This window comes from Ceratotherium simum, chromosome 39, assembly GCF_057802395.1.
Source record: "Ceratotherium simum simum isolate JZ-2026a chromosome 39, ASM5780239v1, whole genome shotgun sequence".
NCBI classification, from domain to species: domain Eukaryota; kingdom Metazoa; phylum Chordata; class Mammalia; order Perissodactyla; family Rhinocerotidae; genus Ceratotherium; species Ceratotherium simum.
Genome location: NC_141938.1, coordinates 15,958,351 through 15,977,666, shown reverse-complemented (window position 1 = coordinate 15,977,666; position 19,316 = coordinate 15,958,351). Strand labels below are relative to the sequence as shown.

General features: G+C 62.5%; 1 protein-coding gene across 2 annotated transcripts in view; it reads right to left on the bottom strand.

The window, feature by feature from the left end:
* Nucleotides 1–19,316, bottom strand: part of SBNO2 (strawberry notch homolog 2) — a 51,613-nt gene that overhangs the window by 20,298 nt on the left and 11,999 nt on the right. Inside the window, exons 2-4 of one of the 2 annotated variants that reach the window (XM_087425857.1) lie at nucleotides 17,458–17,649; nucleotides 12,143–12,216; nucleotides 11,385–11,496 (exon numbers count right to left, since the gene is read on the bottom strand). In XM_087425857.1, coding sequence (XP_087281983.1) covers nucleotides 11,385–11,496; nucleotides 12,143–12,216; nucleotides 17,458–17,577 — 306 coding nt within the window. In that variant the 5' untranslated portion in view covers nucleotides 17,578–17,649. Of the gene's footprint in view, nucleotides 1–1,920; nucleotides 2,312–11,384; nucleotides 11,497–12,142; nucleotides 12,217–17,457; nucleotides 17,650–19,316 lie in introns of those variants that run through there. The other variant, XM_087425858.1, reaches the window with a different exon arrangement.

The window sequence follows — 19,316 nt, the reverse complement described above, 5'->3', positions numbered from 1 at the left end:
ACCCCTGCAGGCGGGCCGGGGAGTGGTCTGGGTACAGGGGAGGTGGCCGCGTGTGTTTGTAGAATCTCTCTGGGGCCACATCTGGTGTGGCCTTCTGGGCGGGCACTACCCAAGCCCAGTCAGAGTGACGACAGCCCCAGGGCCATCAAGTCAACGGCCCTGCTTCCCAAGGGCCACACGGTCACTGTGGGCAGGCCAGCCCTGATGAGGGGAGAAGGGCCGGCAAAAGGCGGTGCGCGCAGGGGGACACCACCGCTCTGCGAGGGCTGCGCACAGCAGCCCTTCCCGAGGACAGTGTGGAGGGGCAGGGACCCTCCAATGCAGGGCCCGAGCAGCCCCCCTCCACCAGGAGGTCAGGATCCCCGTCAGCAGGGAGAAGCCGCGTGGACAGCAGGGACCCTGATGTGGCGCGATGACAGGCCACGTCTCCTCAGAGGTCTTCCCCCCGATAACCCATCACTCTCAGCGCGATCCTGAGAAAACAGGAGACGAGCCCCAGCAGAGGTGTGTCCTGCCGGCTCCTGCCTGGTCCTGCTCACGATGGCCCCGGGCGCCCTCACGAGGACCCGAGGACCGTGGCAGAGACCATCCCCGCCCAGAGGGGCCAAGGAGCCATGACGTCTGAATGGGGTCCTGGGACAGAGGACACCAGGTGCACTGAGGAATCGGAGGAAAGTGCGGACTCTGGTTCATAAAATGCACCCCCCACCCCGGCCCCCAACCCCAGCAGCTGTGAGGACGTCGGCACTAATGTGAGGGGTGAGCACAGGGGACTCGGAACGATCCTCACGACTTTCCTGTGAATCTAAAACTGCTCTGAAACAGTCCATGTAACAGGCAGGAGCTCTCTCCCCGGCCACGGATGCCAACCCCCACCAGACGCCCCGACCACCGGCCATCAGAATCAGAATTGAGAGGAGGCGGGGCTGCACAGGGTCCCAGGTGTCATGGGGAGGTGGGGCTCCGAGGGGCCCGTCCCAGCTCACCCCCTGTGGGAGTGGGCCGCCAGTGTGGCGATCTGACACCCTGCAGCCACCAGCAGCCCTCCAAGATGCCCCCGGCTCAGAATCGCCCTCCCTGGGCCCCCACCCTGAGCACCTCCTCCCAGGACCACAGGCCCACACCCGGCTCCTTCCATGCAGCCCCCGAGTGGGGACGGAGCTGGCTGGTCACCCGACAGTTCTGGGGGACCAGGAGGGCATGGTGTCACCTGCCACTGTGATCATATCCCCAGCGTTTCGGGGCTCCCTGGGCCAGGCGAGGAGCTGGCAGGACCCCATAGAGCTAAGCAAGCAGAGCCCCCGAGGCCTCAGCCCAGCGGGATGGACGGTCCCCTGCCTTGGAGCTGGCTCTGGGCCTCCCCCGTAGGGGCTTTACCTGCACAGTGCCATGTCCCAGCCTGGGAAGCCGACCCCAGAAACCCTGACAGACAGGTTCTCTCTCTCTTGCCCAGGGCAGGCAGCGGGTGGACGCCCGCCTGGATCCGTGGGGAGCCCGCGGAGGGAAGGGGACCTGTTCCCACCTGTCCAACCAGAGCCAACCTCAAACGCGCCCACCTGGGCTCGCACGAGACTCCGAGGACACAGGGAGCCCACGAGACACTCAAGTTCAGATGCTCCCGGTCACGGGGCAGGGACGTGGCGGTGGGGGGGGGGGCGTGCGTGGCGGGCCCCTCCCGCCACAACAAGCACTTTCGTTTTGAGGCCGCCCTCCCAGGCCGTCCCACAAGCCCCGAGTCCCCACATCACTCTTGCTGCCAAAAAGCAGGCTGGAGAGGAGCGGGGCGCAGGGCAGGGGGCTCCCCAGCCCGGCGGGTCCTGGCATTTCCGTAGGTGGTGTGGGTGGGAGGGGGCCGGGGTCCCGCCCGCCAGCGCGCCCTCCCTGGCCCAGGAGCCGGAGCTGGAGCAGCCCGCACGTTACCTTGTTGAGAGCTGCGAACTGCAGCCAGAAGCGCAGCTGGGACATGGCGCGGCCGCCGCGGGGGCCCCTGGCTGGCGGCGGGAGCGGCTCCCGCATGACCGCGGGCAGCCGGCGGAAGCGCTCGCTCTCAGCCCGGCTGCATTTACATGTTGGTTTAGTCACCACGCCGACTTCCCCTCAGGCCGGCTGACTTTCAGGAAATGATGCCTGCCTGGTAAGTCAGGGCGATTACTGGCAGAGCGCGGAGAATTACTGTACGGGGCGGAATCTAGCCACAGATGGCTGTCAACAACGCGGGGCCCGCCCGCCCGTGGGGCGCACCCTGCCGGCCCCAGGCACCCGGCCCCGGGCGCCCAGTCTGCTGTGGCCAGGCCCCTGTGGACGCTCGGGGTGGGGGCGGGATGCCCAGGCAGGCTCCTCCCGGCCCTGGCCTCGGTTTCCCCAGACTGCGGGTACGCTGGGTTCTGCTTCACCCGCCCCCTCGCCAGCTGGCCTGGCAGGGACCCACTGCTGCTCCCCGAGTGCCCACAGCCGTGACTCTAAGGGGCACAGGCCCCTGCGTCACAGGGAGGAAACAGAGGCCCACCTCTCTGCCTCTCATGGCCCCCAGGCCCAGCCCGCAGCTCCTCAACCTGGACCCAAGGCCATCACCAGCCTCCCATGCTCAGCCCAGGACCTTTGCCCATGCTGTGCAGCCACCTGGAGGGCCTCCTCCCGGGGACCCAGGCCCCTAACCTCGTCCTTCTCCTGGAGCCTCGCCAAGGGGCCTGCGTCCCTGAAGTCCCCATTCTCCCCTCCCAGCCTGCCCCACAGCCCTCAGCCCAGCACAGAGGGTGGATCACAGGCAGGGCTGGTGGGTGTGGCACAGACACCCCAGCCCTCGGGAAATGACTGCTGTTCAAAGAACACCCGCCTTCAAGGACGGTTCTGGTGTTGGGGAGCCCTCACACAGCTGAGAGGAGGGGCTGGCAGGGGAGCCCCCGGCCGCCTGCTCGGCAGTTGTGGGCACATGCGGCACATGTCGGGCCAGGGAGAATGCATGGTCACAGGGTCCGACGCTGCAGACACAATGAGGCCACTGTGGCAGATCCCACCCTGTCCCCACCCACAGAACCCCGACAATGGAGCAAACAGCTGCTGAACACGCCGCTGGGGCTGGGCCGGTACGTCCGTGACAGACAGCACGTGAGCAACAGGGAGACACACACGGAATCCAGCCCGACCCCAGTCCACACCGGCCGAGCAGCCGGGCTCAGACCCGGTCACCAGGGTCAGAGGAGTGAGGAGGTGGGGACTCAGGGCCCCACACCACAGTGGGGACGGGGAGCAGGCAGCCTCTCTGGGGACAGTCAGCAGGTCCTCAGGAAGCTAAAGTCACCACATGACCCTGCAACTCCACTCCCAGGCCCGTGCCCGAGGGAAATGCACGTGTCCACAGACCTGCACACGTGTCCACACAGACCTGCACACATGTCCACAGAGACCTGCACACGTGTCCACAGAGGCACGACTCGCAACGGCCAAAAGGGGACACAACCCGAGTGTCTATCCACAGATGAATGGACCCACACAGCGCGTCCATCCACACACTGGAATATGATGCGGCCATGAAGAGGAGTGAAGCCCTGACACAGCCACACCGTGGATGAACCTTGAACACACGATGCTCAGTGAGAGAATGAGACACAGAAGGACACACGGTGTGTGATTCCACCTATGTGAAATGTCCAGAACAGGCAGTCCCGCAGACAGAAAGTGGGTTCGTGGTCGTCAGGGGCTGGGGTCGGGGATAGGTGAGTGACTGCTGATGGGGACGGGGTTTCTTTTTGGGGAGATGGAATGTTCTAGAATTACATAAAGGTGATAGTTGCACAACCCTGAATATAATCTAAAAGGCTGAATTTTTGGGCCGGCCCTGTGGCTTGGTGGTTAAGTGCGCGCGCTGCAATGCTGGCGGCCCGGGTTCGGATCCCGGGTGCGCATCGAGGCACCACTTCTCCGTCCATCCTGAGGCCGAGTCCCACATGCCGCAACTAGAAGGACGTGCAGCTATGACATACAACTATCTGCTGGGGCTTTGGGGGGAAAAATAAAATAAAAAAAAAATCTAAAAGGCTGAATTCTAAGGTATGCAAATTCAGTCTCAATTTTAAAAAGAATTACTAGAAAACTGAAACGCAAAGACATACAAAGCACAAACTTTTTATCATTAGATTTAAGTAGCATAAAATTTGTCAAGTTGCCAGCAAAGTTTCTAAACTTTGACTGTCTGTCCCCCGTATATCATCACCAGAGGGTTGGCCGACTGGCAAGGTGGCCCTGAGGAGACAGGGAGGCTGGTGCGTGGCTGGGGTCTGAGGACAAGGAGGGGTCCCCGCACAGGGGTCCTCACCACCGGGCACCCGGCCACCTTGCTCACCCCGCGCGGCCCAGCTGCCCCAGGTTTCCTGAGCCCCCGGGGTCTGCTCTGGGCTCTCAGCGCTGCCTTCCCCACCTGCCTCGGCCTGTCTCTCCCGCATCCCATGACCCATCCTCCACGCACACGCTGGCCGGGCCGGCAGAGCCAGCCTGTCCATCCCCGAGTTACAGCAAAGGAAACTGAGGCCGGGGGAGGGGTGGGCAGCGCACTGGGCACACAGGCAGGGAGGGCACTGCACAGCCCCTCGGGCGCACCTTGCTGCTAGAACGTTCCGGTTAAAGCCTGAACTGTGTCCCCCAAAGTAACACATTCAAGGCCGGACCCCTGGCACCTCGTTTGGAAATGGGGTTTTGCAGATGTGGTGCATTAAGATGACGTCTTACTGGAGTGGGGCAGCCCTACTGCGATCGCTGGTGTCCTTATAAGAAGAGGGACATTTGGACACAGACAGGAGGCCGTGTGACAACAGGGGAGGGATGGGGGTGATGTGGCCACAAGCCCAGGACGCCGGGAGCCCCGGAGCTGGAAGAAGAAGGAAGGGCCCTCCCCGGGCCTCCGGAGGGAGCGCAGCCCTGTGACACCTTGACCTCAGACTTCTGGCCTCACAACCATGAGGGATAACTCTCTGTGGTTTTAAGCCACCCGGTGTGTGGTGCTGTGGGGGCCCCGGGACGCTCACACGGCCCCCAGGGAGCTCGGCTCTGTGAGCCCACCATTGTGGGGCCGGCTGCCCAGGGTGGGCCCACCGGCCTGAGCCAGCACGCCGCCCCTGACCACGGTCAGGAGGGCCGGAGCCCTCTCCCGAGGCCGGACCCTGACCCAGGCTTACGGCAGGGTCCCCTCTCTGAGAATCTGGCTGCGGGGCAGCTGGCGGCCTCCAAACCACCCCACCTTCTTGTCCCTGGTTCCTGGTGCCTCAACTTCCCTGCAGAGACCCTCCCGAGATGCCCACACCCTGCTCCTACTGGACAAGGCCCTTGACACAGACCACGGAGCAGGGGGGTTTCTTGGCCGTGGCCCTTCACACAGACCAGGGAGTGGGGGGGCTCGTGGCCGTGGCCCTCAGCGCAGACCACAGAGTGGGGGTTTTCTGGCTGCGGCCCTCAGCGCAAACCACACAGCGGGTGTTCCTTCTTGTCCGTGGCCCTTAGCGCAGACCACGAAGCAGTGGGGTTTCTTGACACAGACCACGGAGCGGGGCTTTTTTTGGCCATGGCCCCGTGCAAACCAAGGGGCTTCCTGTAGAAGAATGTCACGCTCGCTCTTGCCAATGCCAGTAACTACTGGGAACCTGCTGGAGGGCGGGCGAGCCCTCCGATTGCCATGGATCCATCTGCAGAGCAGTCGATGCCGCCGCCCCTGCCAGGGGGGCCGGGGGGAGCTGCGAGAGTTTGCAAAGCACTTTCCTGAGCCGTGACCTCATCCTGGCTTCCCAGAAGCCCTGGGCTGGCAGACGGAAAGTGTCCTTATGGGTGGACGCGCGGCCACCCGAGACGCCTGGAGGGGACACTCAGGGTGGACGTCCACCCTGCTGACTGCGTGAGGGGGGTCCGAGGTGGGAGAGAACCTTCCCCAGAGCCCGGCCGAGAAGCTAGGGGTCCAAGTGGGAGGAGCGGTCAGGGCAGCACCTGCTCCCGAGGAACAAGTGTGCAGGGCGGCAGGGGGATGGGCACTGGGGGGCAGGGAGGGAGGGCAGGGTGGCCAGCCAAGACCCCAGAGAGGGGGAACCCAGAGGAGGGTGTGGAGGGGCGGGGGCAGCGAGGGTGGGAGGCACGAGCGGGGGTCTGGATTACTGAGTCCCTCACCCCCAACCCTGACCTCGACACGTCCCCAAATATCCCCCCATCAGATTCAGCCACGTCTGGAACATACGTTCACACAAAAGCCTGTACACGGATGTTCACGGCAGCGTGATTCACAATTGCCAAAAAGTGGAAACAACCTAAATGCCCATCAATGGGTCAACGGATCCTCATGACGCGCACACCCACATACTGGAATATGATGCAGCCATGAAGAGGAGTGACGCCCTGACACAGCCACACCGTGGACGGACCTTTAACACACGACGCTTAGTGAGAGAACCAGACACAGAAGGACACACGGTGTGTGATCCCATTGATGTGAAATGTCCAGAACAGGCACATCCACAGACAGACAGCGGGTTTGTGGTTGTCAGGGGCGGGGGAGGGGGAGGGGGAGTGATTGCTGATGGGGACGAGGTTTATTCTGAGGTGATGGAACATTCTGGAACTAGACAGAAGTGACGGTTGCACAACCCTGTGAATTCACTAAAAGCCACTGAATCATATATGTGCATCATATCTCAATTAAAAAACAAAGAACGAGGGGCTGGCCTGGTGGCACAAGCAGTTAAGTGCGTGCGCTCCGCTGCCTCGGCCCGGGGTTCACCGGTTCAGATCCTGGGCGCGCACCAACACACCGCTTGGCAAGCCATGCTGTGGCGGCGTCCCATATAAAGTGGAGGAAAATGGGCATGGATGTTAGCCCAGGGCCAGTCTTCCTCAGCAAAAAGAGGAGGATTGGCAGATGTTAGCACAGGGCTGATCTTCCTCACAAGAAAAAAAAAAAAAAGAATGAAAGAAAAACTGCACGTCCACACCCCCCAACGCACGGCACACCCGGGGCAGGAGACCCCACGAGGGGCCCCTGGAGCTGTTTAGGTCACCCACCGGGGACGTGGGAGCCCCAGTGGCTCCATGTCAAGGGGAAGTCGGAGGGAGAGGAGGGCCCTCCTCGGGAAGCGGGTGACACGAGGGCCGTGGCAGGGAAGACGTGGGGGGCCTGCGGGGGAGGAAGTGCTCCATGGGGGCAGGGACGGCCTCAGGGAACCCCGCGGGACGGGGCAGTAAACAGCGAGAGCCCCCGAGTCCCCGCTGACACACAAATGACGGCACGACGAAGGGGAGGGACGGCTCTCCTACAGACGCCACCAACCCACAAGCGAAGCCGACGAGGGCGACAGGCTCCCCCGGAAAGACGCCGCGGAGACGGTCCCCGCAGACGACACCCAGCCATGGGCAGTAAAGGCCATCACGTCCCCACCATGAGGCCCGCACAGCCCCGCACGTCCCTCCCAGGACGACACCTGACGGGCCTCTCCGGAGCCTCATCCCACGCCCCCACCCGGGCGCACTGGTTTAGCGGCTGGCGCTGTACCAGGCCAATCTCTGCATCGGACTGGACGGGCCAGGGGAATGCAGGACGTCATATGCCGTGTGGGGAAGCCGGGGGAACGAGTGAGGGCATTCCGGAATTCTCGCTACTGTCTTTGCAACGTTTCTGTAAATCTACAATATTTGGAAAATTCGTCTCGTCGTGAAAATCTTCAAACATGGGGAAAAGAGCGTCAGAGCTTAAATGTTCAGACAACCTCGTGGGGCACGGGGCCTCCCATACTGGAAGCCAGGTCCCAGGCTCTGGCGGGTTCAGTGGGTGCCTGGTCTGACCGCCAGGACCACCCTGCAGCACAGGCGTGATCGGGGAGGGTCACCGCCAGCAGAGCTGCCTCAGAGCCCATTCCTGAGAGCAGAGTCCCCCTGGCTGGAGGGCCCTCCCAGGTATCTGTGAAAGGGGGACTCCACATGGTGGAGTGGTCAATCTGCCCCCAGTGGTCCTGTGCTTGGGTCAGCTCATGTGCAGAAACAAGGGAGTGACCCAGTACCCCTGGGGTTCCATGATTCAGCCCAGGTGACACGAGAAGGAGCAAAGACCTCAGACGGTGAAGCCGGGGCTGAGACCAACCACAGGCTTGGGAACACGGTCCACACACAGGGGAGATGGGTGGGATGCCAACCCCTGGGAACTGCTCCATGCCCCAAAGGGAAATGGGGGAGAAGCTTTCTCCTGAAAGGCAACAAGAGTCACACAGGTCAACTCTTTTCTCTTTTTGCATTGGCTGCCAGGAAACTCAGGGCTCAAGTTTAGTTACCAGGAAGTATGTTAAGGCCTGCGGGTTTATATTCACTCCTCACCTCCTGCCCAGCTCTGGACTTTCCATTCCAATTCCTTCTGACATATACAACAGTAGGGAACACTTCTAGAGTGAGTGATGAGCCACACGAAGGTTTCGCAGCTGTATCAGTTTCCAGTCACTGCTATGATAAAGTACTACAAACTTCATGGCTTAAAAGAGCACATATTTATTACCTTATGGTCCTGGAGGTCAGGGGTCCCACACAGGTCTCCCTGGACTAAATCCAGGTTCGGGCAGGGCTGGTCCTCCCGGAGGCTCCAGGGAGAACCGTCTCCTGCCTTTTCCAGCTTGTAGAGGCGCCACGTCCTGGGCTCCGGGCCCCTTCCTCCGTCTGCATAGCCCGCAGCCCAGCGTCTCCCGTCTCTCTCTGCCTCTGACCCTCCTCCTCCCTCTGATGAGGACTCTGTGATGACACTGGGCCCCGGGGAATCCAGGGTCATCCCCTATCTCAGGGGCCTCAAGTTAATCCATCTGCAAAGTCCCCTCTGCCACGTGAGGTGACACGTCCTCAGGTCCCGGGACCAGGACGGGGACGTCCTTAGGGATGATGCCATGAACCAGGAACAGAGGGTGTCTGCGGCGCGTCCGGTGGGCGGGGCTGGGGATGAAGGGCCTCGAATGCCAGGCTCAGTCTGGCTTCTTCCTGGCTCGGCCGGCAGGCCTGAGGTCGGGGGAGGTGGAGGAGGCTGATCGACAGGGCCTCAGGCCTGCTCCCCCTTAAGGAACTTTGGCCTCACGTCCATCTGATCCCACACCCGGCACTGGGGCAAGATTTTGTTTGAAGAAGGTTCCGCTGCATTAAAAGGGATAGCCGCGTCCAGGCTGCCCCCCAGCAAGGGTGCTGGAGGGGGGATGGGGCGGAGGGGGGGTGCTGCCGCATTCACAGGCACCATAAACCTCTGGGGGTGGAGGCGGCCGACCTCCAACGAGGGGCAACTCTGGGCAGCGCTCGCCCATCGTGTGGCGGGAAGCGGACGCGGTGCCCCAGGGGACTCTCAGCTCCAGAAGCCACGTCGATTCTTGGCAGAGTAGGGGAGGCAGTGGGAGCCAAATGCATTAGAGAGACAGATGGGGGAGCGAGAACAGGCCAGGGGGCTGGTGGGTGGGTGGCCGCAGGGAGGGCCCCCAAAGGCTTCCACTGGCCCTGGGCTCTGAACGCCCCGTGCCTCAGTTTCCTCGTCCGCACAGAGGTGAGGCCCCAGCTGGGGACACAGCGCCAGAGACAAGTCGGGCGTGGAGTCATGTCCCGTACCTGGCGGGGAGGAATTTAACCAGAGCTCGGAGGAGCTCAGAGCCAGGCGCCAGGCCACCAGCCGCGGGGGCCCTGCGGACCAGCCAACGCACAGAGACGCAGCGGACGGGGAGAGGGTCTGGGCCGACAGCCGGGTGCCCTGGGAGGCTGAGCCCCGCTGGGCCCTCCTCTCATGGAGACGGGGTACCTCGCAGGGCAAGAGAAGCCAAGGTCGGTGGAAGAAACCACGTATGTGCCTGGAAAGCCTGGCGGGCCACGTCCACGGCCCCTTGTCGCTGTCCCACTGCTGCCCTCCCTGGGGGCCTTGGGGACACAGACGTGTCCTGCGCGGCCCCGAGGGGCAAGCGAGCCCCTGTGCTCCTCCGCGAGGCCCAGCCACATCATTTCCTGGGCGCCCACCAAAGGGTCACCGACAGGGCGGCTTCCAGGACAGACGCGGACGCTCCCACGGCCCAGACGTCCAAGGGCGAGATGAGGCCCCGGGGGAGGGTCCTTCCTGCCCCTTCCAGCCCCGGGCGGCCTTGGCTTGCGGACCCATCGCACAGTCTCTGCCTCCGTCGTCACATGGCCTGTCCTGTGTGTCTGTCTCTCCGTCTCTTATAAGGACCCACTGGACTCATAGCTCACCGGGCTAGGCCAGGATCATCCCACCTCCGTCTTTAATCACAACTGCAGACCCTATTTCCAAATAGGGTCCCGTTCTGAGGATCTGGGAAGACCTGGATTTGGGGGCACACTGGTCCCCGCAGTACAGATCCTCGGTCCAGTTCTCTGCCCGGTCCTGCTGCGGCCCTGGGGACGGAGACGGGGGCAGGGCTCCAGCGGCGTGAGTTGGCTGAGCGACCTTGTCTGGGTCCAGAAGACTCCAGCAGGTTTGAACGGGCCGGTTTGTGCCGTGTCCTCCCTAGCCTGTCACCTGGCGCCCCCTCACTCCCCAATGGGCCCCAGGTGCCGTCCCACCTGGACAGTTCCCAAACTGAGTGCCAGGGCACCCCTGGTACTGTGAATCCAGCTGGTCTCCCAGTATTTAAATTTCCGAGGGAACCCCAGCACAGCTTGGCCCCTGCGGGCCCCGGGTCAATTGCATCAGAGCTCAGGCCCCAGCCCAGATGGCGCCTGGGCTCCTTCCGACAAGCCGTCTCTGCGGCGTTTGGTTTTCGAGGGCCGGCTGCCGTGAGGCGACGCGGGTGCCACGCGAGAACCCTGTGGGCAAGGCTGCGAGGGCGAGGGTCCGCCTGATTCTCTGTGGGGCTGAGCCACCCCATGCCCCCCAAAAGAAGGAAATAGAATGTTATCTTCTGCTTTGCCTTGTGTGGTTACAGTTTTCAAATGGCTGCCTAAATTTCAGGACACAAACGCTTGTGACGGTGTTTGGACCTGGCGGTGTGTCGCTCTGGCCTGGGGGCTCGGGGAACGGGGACCCTCGTGGAGATGCTACAGTGCCGGACGGAGCAAGCGCAGGGGCCTCGCCGGGCAGGGAGGGGGCGCCGCAGTTTGGGAAAGACGAATCGGGCGTTCTGAGATACGGCCCTGAAATCCACACACGACGGGGATGCGCTCCCCATCTTTTGTTACGTGACCTCCAACCCAGCTCCCACTGTCGGGGAGTCGCCTCTGACAGATCTGGAGAGGCAAGGCCACACCGGCTATTCCCAAAAAACAAGCCCCGTCCCCACGGCACCTGACAGACCCATGTGGCCCATGGCCCAGCCGAGGCCGTCGGCCGCCCTGGGGCGTGGCAGGGGTTCTCCAGCAGGCCGGGGGCCGAGGGGTGGCTCCGCCTTGAGGTCTCCTACCTGAGGAAAGTCTGCGCTCTTTGGCAGGAAGCTGGGGGTGGCGGCCGTGGGGCCGTAGCTGGTGTCCGCACAGGGCTGGCCCACGAGGAAGGAGGCGGAGTTCATGAACTGGCTGGAGGGGGAGATGGGAAGAAGGTGAGCCGTCGGGTGTGGCAGGGGCGCTGCCTCCCCACCCCACGTGCAGGACAGGCGCGGGGGCCTCCCGCCCACAGGAAGAACTCTGGCATCTCGGAAACTCAGCTCAGACGCACCCACGTCCCAGGACACGTGCCCTGGGAAAACCTCGAGGTTCTAGCTGCACGTGCTTCCAGGCCCTTTGCACAGGCCATTCCTTGTCCTGGCTCTGGGCCTGCACCCCCTGGCAAACTCCTCCTTAGCCTTGAAAACCCAGCTCACCATTGCCCTCTGCAGGAAGGTGCCCGCCTGGCTCCTTTTGCCCCTGAAGTTGCTGGCTGTCCCCCGCCTGATGTCACCCCTGCAGTGGAGCCCTCCCTGGCTGCTCCTCCCCACTACCTCTGCCTGTCCCCCTGGTGGGTTCTCACTGAGACAGATCACAGCTGCTCAGTCTCAGCTGCCGTGAGGCCAAGGCCCAGCCCACGGGCCCCTCGGCAGGACGTTGAAGCCCCCCGGCTGTCACCTCTATTTTCATTTAACCCGTGACTGCAGAACAAGAAGGCAGAGCGAGGCCCCCATGGGCGGGGGGGGGCACCCAGCAGGACGCAGCAGGATGCACTCAGACCCGGGCCCGGGGCACTTACTGGCTTTCGCTGGAGAAGGCTGGATATTGCGAGGCCGAGAAGGGGTGCCAGCACGGGCAGTGCAGCATGGCGTTCTGAAACAGAGGGGCATGAGGTCAGGAGGGGGGACACGCGGCCCAGCCCCGCTGCACTGGGGTCAAGAGGCCGAGTGCACGCTGGGTCACCTGTAAACCACTCTGTGCCTCAGTTTCCCCGTCTGCGTGGCAGAACCGATCGAGAGGGTTGCAGTGAAGATGAAGGTGTCCATTAATACACATGTGGGACTCGAGACGGGGCAGAGAGACAGCGGGCATGCAGGGTTAGGCTGCTGGCCCACCCGAGGTTCTCACTCCAGGCCTGGGGCCCGAGAACCTGCATTCCACAAGGACCCCAGGTTGCCGCCTGGAGGCCACCATTCTAGAAAGTGGAGGACGCAGCCGTATGCAAAGCAGGATGGCGCAAGTCCCTGCTGGGCGAGGCCCCCATGAGAAAGACGTGCAGCCCGCCAGAGGGGCAATGGCCCCAGTCAGGGCAAGGGGCTCTCACTGGCACCATGGACGGGCCCCTGCCCCAGACAAGCCCTCGTGGCCCATCCCTCCCCGGCAGGTCGGGATCCCGGCCTTCTCAGAGTTCCCACGGGCTCAGGGGGCTGCCGGCATCGACCAGGCCTGGCTGGCCCACGAGCACGGCACGGGCGGGGGTTCGGGGGAAGCTGCTTTGGGAAGTGCCAGTGGGAGGCTGGAAGGGGGAGCCTGAGGTCAGCGGGGGCACGAGGGGCCCTGCGCTGGGATCTGACAGGCCCAGCTTGGGGGTGTGGGACAGGGACACTCACGTGCCTCTGCAGAATGAGGGGGGTGCGTCCCACCTCCACACAAGGGCCTGCCCAGCAGGGGTCCCCTGCCCTAGATGGGCCGCTGTTCCACAGCCAGCCCCACCCCCAACATGGCCTGCAGGGGACCCCGTCAGGGAGGCCCCTGGCCGTCCCTGGGGAGAGGCCTGCTGGCTGCGGTCACCGTCCCCGCTTGTCCCAGCTGGCCCAGCAGCCTCCCCACCGACCCACGCCAGCCCTGCTCCCTGCGAGGCCGCTGCTTCCTCCCTGTCCGCAGGACTCACTAACTGAGAGCTGGCCCAGCCCAGATGGCCGGAACCGCCTCGGCGCCCTCCTGTACCCTCTGCGTGCCGTGACTTCCCATCACTGCGACCTGCCCCTGGGCCCCCCGCGGGGGCCTGCCAGCGTCCAGAGGTCCAGCCCCCGAGAACCGCATGAGGAGGAAGGGGCGAGACAGGCGGGGAGCCGTTATCGACTGGCGGAGGCCCCAGGGGCCGCGCCTGCTCTTTCAGTTTTGCACAGGCTGCAAAATAAAGTTATCAAAATAAAGAGCTGGGGGGAAAGGAAGCACAGGGCCACTCCCGAGCACGAAGGCCGGTGGCGCGAACACTCTCACATACCATCATGGAAGACTCCGGAAGGAAGCTATACCACCATGGACTGGGGGAGCAGGGTGGGGTCTTCCCAGGCACCTCCATTTCTCCCCAGGGCCCTGGCTTAGTGTCACATCCCCCCTCCGGCCCCATTTAAGAGAAATCCAGCTCCAGAGAGAAACATGAACTTCCCAAGGCCACGGGCACTTCCGGAACATTCCAGAGCAGAACTCTGACTCCAGACCGTGCTCGGCCTCCTAGATGAACTAGAGTAAATGGTCTTGGGGCATGGACAAGCACTTTCAGCCAGGCCAGTCCAGGGAGCAGGCGTGCAATGTGGGCCCAGAAGGGGCACAGCTGGTCTCAGGGCTGCCGGGGGTTTCCGGGGTGGGAGCGACCAAGGGGGTCCTTTGCAGGGCAGGCCCTGTGGCACAGCAGTTAAGTGCTCACGCTTCACTACTGGCAGCCCGGGTTCGGATCCCAGGTGTGCACCAAAGCACCGCTTGTCAGGCCACACTTTGGCGGCATCCCATATAAAGTGGAGGAAGATGGGCACAGATGTTAACCCAGGGCCAGTCTTCCTCAGCAAAAAAAAAAAAAGGAGGATTGGCACGGATGTTAGCTCAGGGCTGATCTTCCTCACAAAAAAAAAAAAAAAAAAAGAGGGGTCCTTCACTCACCAACCTTCTCCATCTGCACCCACACTGGCCTGGAGCCACCCCTGAAGAGCTCCCAGGCCAGGGGACTCCCAGGTCTTCAAGGATCTCAGGCTGGGGAGGGAGGATGCCAGGGGTCACTCATGGCTTTGTCTACCCAGCCCCCCAACCTCCTCCCCCAGCATGCGGCTCTGGTGAGGATGCCAATCAAGGACACCACAGTCCCACCCCACAGGGGTGGCACTGCATGGCCAGCCAATCAGAGCCTTCCTTGGGATTTTCCACCTGCAGCCAGAAGGTTGGCTCCACCTTTAGAGGGCAGGCCCTAGTAAACGATTGGTCCAGAGATGGGCACCTGACCCCAGCCAGCCAATCAGAGCCTGCCTAGGGATTTTCCACTTGCAGCCACAGGGGGCAGTTCCTTCTCTTCAAAGGGTAGGCCCCTGGAACGTGACTGGTCCAGAGATGGGCACCTGACTCCAGCCAGCCAATCAGAGCCTGTCTGGGGATTTTCCACCTGGAGACAGAGAGGCTGGCACGGTCCCAGGGAGGTGCAGGCCCTGGGACACTAGCTCGAAGCTGCCCCGTGTAAGCTGATGTAGAAAGATGACACTCCTGCTAGGGCAGCAGATAAAAGAGAGTTGCCAAATAAAACACAGGATGTTTAGTGAAATTGGAATTTCTGATAAACAATTATTAGTATAAATATTGCATGGGACATGTACTAAGAAATTATATGTGTTCATGTGAAATTTAAATTTCACTAGATGTCTATGTTTTTATTTGCAATTCTGACCACCTTAGCAACACTGAAAGTCCTGGGGGCAGCTCCACGCCCCGCGCCTTCCACCCTGGAGCCCTCCTTCTGAGCTCGGTCCAGCCCAGACCCAGGAGTCCTGGGTGAGGAGGGTGCTGCCCACACAGACCGCGCACACGCCCAGTGCCTGCACGGGCTGCAGAGTCTGCCGGCCACTCCCAGGCTGGACCTGGTGTGGCATGGGGGGCGGCCGGGAGGAACACACTCGGTGCACACCCTGGGGAGGGGCCACCCGGCCTGGGAGAGCAGCGCAGTCTGCTCCGCTGTGCTCTGCCTGCTGGAGAGGGGCTGGAGCCAAAGTCGCGGCTCGATGCTGCACCTCCCTTGCACCAGGGTCCCTACTGCAGCCCAAATGTCCCTCCCTCAATTCCAGCTTCTGAGCCCCTGTGGTCCCCACAGGCTGTCCTGGCCGTCAGCCGGCTTCCTGGGTCACCAACAGGGAATGTGGCAGGAGCAGATACCCTGCGGAACGGCTCCATCCTCTGCAAACCCGCCAGGCACTCGTTCTGACCCAGGAGTTCTATTTCAGAAGCACACCCCTGGGGACTCATCCGTGAGGGGGAGGAAGACTCAGCATGGCTATTTATAGCCGTAAAAAATTGGAATTGCCCCAAAGGCCCGACAATAGGGAAATAATTAAGCAAATTATGGGATGTGGAGAAGAAGGAATCCTGTGGCGTTATTAAGAATGACAAGCCTGTGCTCTGAACCGACGAGACGGGGCGAAATAGAGCCCAGGAATGAGCCCACTTATTGCCACGTGTTGGCTGGCACACGGGGACGGGAAGGCATCATCGGCCATGTAGATGGGCAGGGGGCGGCTCGGAGTGAGGCGGGGGACGTTGAGGGTCAGGGGAAGTGTGGACATGGCTTCAACAGGATGGGGAGAGAGGAGGCTGGCCGGAGGCACTGGACGTCAGCCAAGGCTTTGAAGCTGCAAGTGTAGCTTCAGTCCTAACTCATTTCTGCTCCCCGCCCCCTCTGTAACTCTGTGCTCCGTGCCCTATCCCATAAGGATACCACGTGGGCACATCTGGGTAGGGAGTGAATTCTGGGTCCGTGCACGCTGTCCCAGCCCCTCTCCAAAGCTCCAATTATGGGCCGGGGCGCCTCCTGATGGTTCCAGGCATTCGACCCTGAGCTCCCTCTGACCCCAGTGGCCCATTTCCCGGCTCCTCCAAAACCCAAGCTCGATTCTCGCTCTCTCTCCCCACCGGCCTTCCCCCCTTGGCCCTATCCCAGTAGGACCAAGGGAGAGGAAGCAGCCAATTCTTTACTGAAGGAGAGACTTACGGCAGCCCCCCCCGTCGCTGCTGCACCCCAAGCTGTCCTCTGGCGCCTGGCACCCCACCTGCTCTCCGCCCAGCCTCCCGGCAGCTCAAGTTTCCCCACCACGAAACACGGTTTGTTTTCGTTTCTACAGGGGAAAGAGCCCCAGTTTCTCCCAGGAATGGAGGGCTCCAGGCCTGACTTGCTGGAGAATTCTGGACCCTTCTCTGCGTGGGGCTCTTGTACCCTCTGTCCTATGAGGAGGCCCGGCCGGCATCTATGGTCGTTTTATTACTTAGGATACTTTATTGCGGTCGTCAAAACTTGGGAGCAGCCAAGACGCCCTGCAGTGGGGGATGGACAAATAGACTGCGGTCTGTCCAGACAACGGGACATTATTCAGCGCTAAAGAGAAATGAGGCTTCAAGCCACGAAAAGACACGCAGGAGCCTTAAATATACATGACAAACTCAAAGAAGCCCGTCTGAAAAGGCTACACACTGTGATTCCAACTACAGGACGTCCTGGAAAAGATGAAACTATGGAGACCCGAAAAAGATCCGTGGTCCCAGGGGTAGGGGGGTGAATAGTGGGGCACAGAGGATGTTTGAGGCAGTGACACTGCTCTGTGTGACACTGTGACGGTGAACACGTCATTATCCATTTGTCCAAACCTGTGAAACGTCCAACACCAGGAGGGGACCCCAGTGTCAACCGTGGACTTCAGTTACTGACAATGTATCAATATCGGCTCATCATTGTAACAACGTAACACGCTCATTAACCGAGATGTTAACCATGGGGACACTGGGGGGATGTGGGACCTTTGTGTGCAATATTCCTGTAAACCTAAAACCGTGTAAGAAATGAAGTCCACGAAACGAAAAAGAAAAAAACATTAAAGAAAAAATGGACGGCTGTGACCTGTCACAGGAGTCCCAGCCCTCGACGTCCTGCAGGTGAAGGCGGCAGCCCAGGCCCCAGCGTCTCCCCGGGGCCAGTTGTGGCCTTTCCAAAAGAAACCTAGTGGCTCATGTCTGGGGATCTCTGGGGCAGACGTGACCCCCCCCCCCGGGTCCTCCCGCAAAGCTGGGGACTTTGATACTCGCTCAAGGTCTAGAAGGGGAGGCCACGTCCCACCCCAAGGCCGACCCCGGGGCGCCGGGGCTCACCTGGACGCTGGACCCGCACAGCGGGGTCTGCAGAGGCGGCGGGCTGTACAGGACGCTGCCCGTCGGCGGGGGCTCGTGCTGAGGGAACTCCCCGTCCATGGCGGGCCCCACTGCCAGCATCGGGCGGCTCCTCGACCCGGGCCGCGGGGGCGTCTATCTGGGCTTCTTGCTCCGCGGGGGCGGCATCATGACCTGGAGAAAGACACAGAATGTCCTGAGGGCGCCCTCTGACCCCAACGGGTGAGGTGCCCTCCTTGGGGACAAGGGACAGTGGGCTGAGGGGCAGCCGGGCTAGCCCACCCTGACCGCCCAGCCCACAAGAACGGGGGTGTGAGCCAAGGGTCCTCAACTCTGCAGTGCTGCTGGGGCCTCTGGTTCCCAGCCTCTCTCCAGGGGCTATGCTGGGGAGGGGGTCCCTCAACTGCCAGGGTGGCAGCCCGCTCAGCCTCTAGGCTCCAAGTCCACACAGGGGAGGCCCCATCGCTGCCTGGCCGCCCCTCCTGGGGACACTGGGCCTGGACCCCTGACCACAGATCCCAGCTGGGCATCAAGCGCCACCAGGTAGGGCTCCTGGCCACAGGGAGCTGTGCCGGGGGCAGAACTAAGACGAGCTTCTCGGGTGGAGCTCTGGGGTGAGGGCAGCCCCTTCAGTGTGGCTGGGCCCCACCGCCGCATCCCCTCCCTGCTGTTCACAGCACCGCCTGGGCCTCCTGGCCCACAGAACAAGCTCCTGCCACCCACGAAGGGACCCCTGGACGGCCCACGCCTGGCTGTCTGACCAGGCGCGTCTGAGGCTGGGAGGCTGAGTCCAACCCGGCTGGCACCTCCAAGCTGGGCGCCCACAGGGGACACGGGCCACCCTGTCCCTCTGCAGCCAGGCGAGGCTTGCCCAAGGGTCTCCGGGGTGGTCGGGGCCCAGCTGAGCCGGGAAGAGCCTTCAGACCTGGCTAAGAGTAAAGACACACAGTGACCCCACTGAGAACGTTCCCTGGGGAAAGGCACAGGGGCTGACTCCGGCCACATACGATTTCCATCTGCCCTGTGGCCTGTGACAGAGCCCCCCAGCCCCACCCCCGCCACTGTGAGCAGCGACCCCAGGCTGGCCCTGGCTCCTCGCAGGCGGCGGCCGGACACGGACGTTAATCACCGAGGGAGGCAGGAAGGGGAGGCGGCCCGGCCAAGCCTCAGTGAAGAAATCCTCGGGACTTCCAGTAATCACCGTCTGCACGCGGCAGCTTGTGCAATCCCGCAGGGGCAGGGAGGGGCGCCTCCCCCTGCGCTCCTGGTCAGGCGGCAGGAAAGGGGCCCACGGCCGAGGGCGGCACACAGACGAGTCCGGGCCCTTCGAGAAGGCCGCAGGGGGCTGCGGGGTGGCTGCTCTGCTCCAGGCCTCCAGCCGACCGCTCAGGCTCCTGGCTCTTCCCGGCTGGCAGGACGCTACCTCTCGCCGCCCGCAGAGACCTGGATCCCCGGAGGCCCCGGCCCCCTCCTGCCTGCGCCCTCCAGCCTCGCGCAGGCTGAGACCCGACGGGACACGGACTCAGAGGCTGCAAGTGGAATGACCTGGGGTCCTCGATGACCACACGGCTACTCCATGATCTGGGGTCTCCGCTGTTCCTTATAAAGATTCCAGGGTCAGGCAGACAGGGTCCAGACCTGGTCAGCCGCCTAACAGCTGCATAACCTCTGACAACTCGGGGGCCCCTCAGCTCCTCTGAGCCTCAGTTTGCTCAGCTGGAGAATGGGTTGTCTGGGGGACAGGGACAAGGCCCACCAGGCACCCAGCAGAGCTTGGGGCCTCTGCAATCCAGTGGCTGCCTAAGTGACTGAGGGGGGGTCTGTCCCGACACCTGGGACAG